Raw genomic sequence first — 6,845 nt, 5'->3', positions numbered from 1 at the left:
GTTGTTCCAATATTATTAATAATCGAAATGACATTTAGATTTTGTAAGGATTTCAACGTTGAAACAACAAAAGTGACGTTTATTCAACGATATAAAATCGACAGCAGAATGTTAATCCAATATCTTTTCAACGTCGGTCTGCTATCTGGGGCATTTGTTCATAAATAAGCCGCACTGGACTATAAACCGCAGCTGTCCTCGTTGTATTATGGGATATTTACACTAGTGCTGCAACGATTAATTGATTAACTCGAGTATTTGATTTAAAAAAAAAGATTCAAATTAAATTTTGGCGCTTCGAGTATTCGTTTAATTAAAGTGGCGTTGTAATGGTTTGTTTTATTGACTTGGGTGGATACACTGCCCTCTACTCTGCCTCATTTTACATGGCCAAATCCAGCTGCACCGTGTTAAGACCAACATAAGCTAGGTTTTTGTTTGAGCTAATGTTTATAATAATGCATTCGTAATTTAGTTTCAAGGTATATTTAGCCAATTTTTGTGGGAATATGTGTCTGAACCATTTGTTAAGAGCATTGTTTAAAAAAAAAAAAAAAAGTTTTTATAGCATTTAAGCTAGCTGACTTTTGCTATGCAAGTTATCCAATTGTTATTTTGTGGTACTTAGATCCTTATTTATTTTTATACCGTTTGAGGGTCAGCTCAGGTATTTCATTTTTTTGTTTATCCGATTACTCGAACTAATTAGTTCATCGATTAATCGACTACTAAAATAATCGATAGCTGCAGTCCTAATTTACACCAAAGATATTAACCGGTAACACTTGGTTTGACAGCAGTATCATACGACTGTCATGAAACCAAATGAACCGCCCTGAAGCTTTGCAGCCAATTTGTTAAGCTTCATTTGGCCATCACTGCTCCCTAAGTGAAGTCAACCTCTGCTGTCAACACTGCTGCTGTCCAACATGCCTCCTAGCATGCATTGCAGCACTACAGATGTAAATAATCAAAATTCATTATTGTGATAATCATTTCGTCAGTTACTGTTCCAGTTGTTTCATTAATTGCAAGTTACAGTATTTGGTAACACTTTGACAGTGGCGCCATAAGACTGTCATTAGACAATCATAATTACATGATACTATCATGAGCATTAATGAATCCTTTTAACAGATGTCATTTAGTGTTTAAATTATCCCACTTTTGAATGGATATAAAGATCCAAGCTGGACATAAATTGAGTTAGTGACATAATTTTCTGGATGACACTTAATGACTAGGATGACATCTGTCATAAGCATTCAGTAATGCCCATGATAGTGTCATGTCATAATTATGATGGCCTTATGACGCCGCTGTCAAATAAAGTGCTACTTATTAAACCAAATAAATCAACAAACTGTAGGATTCAAAATGGAAAAAAGTAGCGGCTTATAGTCTGAAAATTATGGTAATCATATTTTTACAGAGTAAGAAGTAGAAAAAAGTTGTTCAAATGTAGGATGTAAAAGGTCTGTTCAAATACCTGCAAAAAAACAACTTTCAATTCTCATCCAGTTTCCTCAGAGAATATAAAAACCTCTTAAATACATGTTTTATCTTGGCATATGGTGTGTGCAATTCATTTAACAAAGAACACCAGTTTATCTGCCTTGTGCAAAGGCAGTTCAGGCTCTCTTTATTACCACTCCACACGGTTCTGCATATGTCCCATATTTACACAACTTTCACTATGTATTACCTCATAATAAGCAATACTTTCATGATGCTGACATAGACAGTTATGAAACAGCGGTCTGCAAAAGCACCATTTCACAAAATGTGCAATTTTGACTTTTGGCCGTTTGTGAATCCAAATATCAGTTCACAGAGAAGGAACTTCTTAGCACATATCTTCTTCAACAGGCTGTGTCTTCACCTCCACAGTCTTTGGAGGTATGTAGGAGCCCATCCCGGCTGCTCTCTCTGCTTCCGCCTGGGTGTAAGGTTCCTCCCTAAGCTCTTTCAAACTGGTTCAAGGAAAAACAGGCTCAGAGTTCGAATGCTGCCTATTTCAAAGCATACAAAACTAACATAAGCTTACCGTCGCTTGTGGACTTTAGTCTTGAAGTGGTCTTTTAAGGATTTCATATCCACAAAATATCTCCTGCAAGACACATAGTATTATCCAACAAGAACTTGAGCGGTTGGTTTCAGCACTGCAAAAATATCTACATTAAGTTAATCCAAAAAAGTCCTCATGCACCACCATTACAGTGAGTAAGGTTGTCCACTTACGCGCAGTGTAAACAGTAGTGCTGTGCACATCCCGTCACATCATAGTCCACCTCCTGATTAAGCAGTTTGGCAGCAATTTCAGGCTTCATGTCGGAGTGGATCTCATCCAAGTCTTTGGTCCTTCGCTTTGTCTTCCACGTCTTTGAAATGTTTTTCTTTTTGCCATTATTGTGGTTTTTCGTTTGTTTGGACTTCCCCATGATTAGACAGCTGAGCTGCAAGGAGAAATATGAAATTAGAACATGTTTAAGTAGGGTGGATTGAAATACTCAAGCACGGGAACGAGGAAATTAGAAAATTATTGTTGTGTATGGTACGTTTATGTCACGGTAATGCGGTTCATGGGTTTTGTCATTATGTGCATGAGAAGTCATATAGGGTGACCAAATGTCCTCTTTTGCCAGGACACGTCCACTTTTTACATCCTGTCCAGGGCCGTCCGGCGGAGTTCTATAAATATATGAAAATGTCCAGTTTTCAATATTTTTCACAGAACCTATTAGCGTGTGTTGAAATTGACTGACGCTTTGCACAGAATACTACGGTACTGTGCTGTCTGTGACGTGCTCCCAGAGGCAACGTGCTAGGTTAAAGTACGTAGCTGCTTATTCAGCTACAATAGCCCAGGGGGAGTATGACTAATACTATGAGAATAAATGTTGAATTAAGAGTACGAGAATACAAGTTGTATTATTATTACATAGCGCTAACGTAGCTGAATAAGAAGCTACGTAATTTACGTTGTGTGTTGACGCCTCTAGTAAAATACCTAATACCTTGTTGTAATCGTCCCCCAAAGTGCGAAAACAAAAAACACCAAAACATTAAAGTGACGTGTTTTTTTTTGTGTTAAAGCAACACTTGGTAACTTTTAAGTTTTAGTCGATTTTAGCGACGCCGGTGGACAAACGCGGTAGTGTTTTGACATGGGACCAGCGCACAGCCGCATAGTGTCGCAAAATCATGATGGTCGCCTGCAGATGTATTAAACAACATTCCTCTTTCCAGTGGCTGTGTGAAGGATGAAAAGTAATAAGGTAATGAATCCAGTTGTGGCTAAACAATAGCATAGGACAGTTGGCAACCGTGTGGCTAACCACCCCACCCGAACTCATCAGCGTTAACGAGCATCGACTTCCACCTTATAATGAATGGGGAAAGGGCGAAGTGACGTATGCCATAAAGCAGTCAACATATTTTTAGGGGGTTTTTTTGTGTGGCAGGGTTCCTGCCACCCTCCTCAAAGTTGATTAAAGCTGGAGAAAGCGATGCATACCCCCACAAGATATAAAAGAGGTTTCATTCAACTAGTTGTCAGTCGACATATCACAAATGTTATGAAAATATTTCAGAAAGGTTGAAAAATTACCTAGTGTTGCTTAAACTTGGTTTAAATTATCATTGTTCTGAGGCTACGATTTGATTTAGATTATTTCACTGGAAAGGGAAAAGAGCTTTTTGTTAAAAACTGGATTTTCTAACATTATTATTGTTGTATTATTTTAGGAATAATAAAGCTGGGTGCGTAATCTTTAAGAATGTGTGTCTTTGGTTACACAGCTATTATTTTGTTATAAACTTATCCAGGCGGAGGAGGCACGCTTTAAGTAAAATGTAAGTATCTTGAGGCTGGGCCGAGTGTCCTCTTTTTTGAAAATCAAAATATGGTCACCCTGAGTCAGGGGTCGGTAACCCAAAGTGTTGAAAAAGCCATATTGGATTTATAATATGGACCCAAAAAAAACACAAATATGTCTGGACCCGCAAAAAGTGGAAGCCCTATAAGCCTTAAAATGAAGGCAACACATATTGTATGTATCTATATTAGCCAATTATGAAAATGACTAAGTTAACTCCAAATTCATAATGAGCCTTTATGACTAAAAGTGTATTTTCCCTGCAGTAAATCCTATAGAGCAGGTATAGAGAATGACGTACCACGTCACTACTCTGTTGTATGATGCCGCATTAAGTTTAACTTCAGTAAAACATTAATGAATTAGAAGAATGTTTGTGGCATGTTTGTCCTCATACAGACACCATATTAAAACAAAAAATGCATTTCCCTCCCCTATTTTTTCCATTTTCAAACATTTTTGACAAAATTCCAGGCAGCAACAGGGGCAGCAATCTGGAGCCGCATACGGCTCTAGAGCCGCTGGTTGCCGACCCCTGCCCTAAGTTATATATTACAGTACAACTTGTGTTCTGTTCAGTGAAGGTTTGTGCATAGTTTGAACAATATAACAAGACTTGTGTTACTTTTACCTTACAGCTATATGTAATATTAGGAATCGGATTCCTTTATATAATTCTAAAGAGATTCATCATAATAATGCGTGAGTGAAGCGACTGGAAAAGTCAATCCGAGTCATCTATCAGGTGTCAGAAAACACTAAAGCTATGTGTAAAAAAAAAAAAACTGTTGCAAAGTGTTTCGTTGTAATAAAGCCTTTTATCTCTTTTTGTTAGGCGTCATTTCTTTAGTGTTTGCTTACCTTACCCACGTGCAGCCCGGAAGGAGTGGACTCGTTTACTTCCGGATAGAAGGAGGAGCAATCGTCACTGTATGGATGCGGTTGAAAAAGTACAGTAAAATTAATATTTCTCATGACAAAAAAATACTTATAGTATATTTGGAGTGCTAGTCCTATAAAAAATGTATGTTAAAGTCAAATTTGATTTTTCAAACTGATAAAATGCACTCAACATTGCATACAACACACATGTAGTAATCATTATTAACCACTAGATGGCACTAATGTAGTAATACATATAGCAATCCCCAGAAAAAAAAGAAAAGAAAAGAAGGCGGTGTCAGACTGCACTTGTGCATACGCGCCGTGGACGAGAGGGAAGATGGCGGAGAGGAACGTCGAGACGGCGCTCGAATGGAGCGAACGGGGCCTGGACACGGCCGAGGACACGCTGGTTGCAATGGAAACCCTCCTAGCCACACTGAGGGCCTTCGAAGACGGCCTCAGGCAACAGGAAGTGTCCGTGGCGTCGTCCTCGGACTACTGTGACAACTTCTGCCAGGTAAAGAGTGCGTGTAACGTTCATGCTATCATTAGCATAGCGATAGCTCAGTTTGGGTTGTTTTGCTCGGCGGGTGCAAAATAATTGGGGTGTTTTGAGGTGTAGCTATCCTCTAGCGTTTAAAAAAACTGTATTGTTGCACATATTTATATTATATTAGGTGTTCTAACTTGCTTATAAATACTGAAACCACTCTATATCAAAACGGTTTACAGTACTATTGGTTCAATTCCAAAACCATGCAGTGATGATGTAGCTTGATCACATAAAAGAAAGTGAAATTGCTGTTCACATATTTCAATAGTGTAACGTACTTTTGTGTTTTAACAATAACGTGGGCGCGGCGACGTGTTGTTTACACGATTTAAGGTCGCTTCACATACTGTACTTGACAAATTAGACATGGCATTTTTGTGCCATAGAATGACTTTTCCTCGAGTGATTCGTTAAAATAAATGGTTGGGCATGCATACACGTTGCGAAGGTTTTGTACTTTGAGGATGTTATGGTTCAAAATCAAATGTATCCCAATGTATACTCAAATGGATTGTAAATTTAACACAGCGGGTTCAAGTAGAGGAAAATGGTGTATGCCATAAATGCGTGCAGTTATCATGGGATAGAATCATGAATAACTTGATGTGGTTTGTGATTTTTTTCATGGAGACGGTCTCGAAACCGTGTGGGATTAAAGTTTATACGACTACTACTACTCTTTTTCTCCCGTTGTGCCTTAGTATTAGGGTTGATACACGTAATTTTCAGTTTAATTTTTTTTTTTTTTTTTTGTGATTAATCAAGTAGTCCATTAGAACCGAAACATGCATTGAAAAGATAATAATGTACCGTTCATCAGGGCTTGCAGGAATCAAAGAATATTTACTGGTTTGATAGTTTAAAAGAAGAAAAAAACAGCAAAGGTAAGACCATTTTTTTCAGTTCACCTGCTTTATTTCCCCTTAAACCTTGAAGTTCGAGGCCTATTTTGTCAGAGTTGGAATGACTTTGATGTTGCCTTTATGTTTCAAAGAAATAATTTTTCACAATGGCCTGATTGGGTCCCTTTTTTCAGGACACCATTACTATCATGTCCAAACTGTTGTTTTCTTCACTGACCAATTATAACCAATGTTTTGGACTCAAAAAGACAAGAAAATCCTAATATCTTTTGTCAGAATTGGTAATAATGATGTCCTCTTGACAACCAAACATGCTCAACAAACCATTTTGAAGCCCGATAATATTTATTCAACTTGTTAGGATAAATATTCAACAGAAAAAAAAATAGACTAGTTTAATAGTTGATAATTAAACAGAAACAACAGATGGATATCGATGTTTTTGGGCTTTTTTACAAACTATGGTCAAAACAGGTACATAACAGTAGACTAACAGTGCAAAATAGTGAATATATCGTTTGAACGTCGCCATCGCAATGTGTGCATGCGGAATAGTCCCATCCTAGGATGTGCGATTGTATTTTTTTTTGTAAACTTTTGTTTTTTCCTTCATTAAAGCATCATATCTTTTATATACACCAATATTCATCCTTCACAAATAAACTC

The 6,845-nt window shown here is 37.5% G+C and overlaps 2 protein-coding genes across 2 annotated transcripts in view; one reads left to right on the top strand and one right to left on the bottom strand.

Moving 5' to 3' along the window:
* Window positions 1–1,617: 1,617 nt before the first annotated feature.
* znf593 (zinc finger protein 593) lies at window positions 1,618–4,806 on the bottom strand. The gene is made up of 4 exons (XM_057859563.1): window positions 4,740–4,806; window positions 2,242–2,456; window positions 2,048–2,110; window positions 1,618–1,973 (listed from the first exon to the last, which is right to left on the bottom strand). The coding sequence occupies exons 2-4, from the start codon at window positions 2,439–2,441 to the stop codon at window positions 1,847–1,849; spliced, it is 390 nt and encodes a 129-aa protein (XP_057715546.1). The 5' UTR covers window positions 2,442–2,456; window positions 4,740–4,806; the 3' UTR covers window positions 1,618–1,846.
* A 259-nt stretch (window positions 4,807–5,065) lies between these two features.
* Window positions 5,066–6,845, top strand: part of rlf (RLF zinc finger) — a 31,107-nt gene continuing 29,327 nt past the window's right edge. Inside the window, exon 1 of the mRNA XM_057859561.1 lies at window positions 5,066–5,280. Within this exon, the coding sequence (XP_057715544.1) occupies window positions 5,101–5,280 (180 nt within the window). The 5' untranslated portion in view covers window positions 5,066–5,100. The remainder of the gene's footprint in view (window positions 5,281–6,845) is intronic.

This window comes from Corythoichthys intestinalis, chromosome 15 (assembly GCF_030265065.1).
Source record: "Corythoichthys intestinalis isolate RoL2023-P3 chromosome 15, ASM3026506v1, whole genome shotgun sequence".
In the NCBI taxonomy this organism is placed as follows: Eukaryota; Metazoa; Chordata; class Actinopteri; order Syngnathiformes; family Syngnathidae; genus Corythoichthys; species Corythoichthys intestinalis.
Note: the sequence above shows the minus strand (reverse complement) of the source record. Positions and strands in the feature narration are given on the sequence as shown.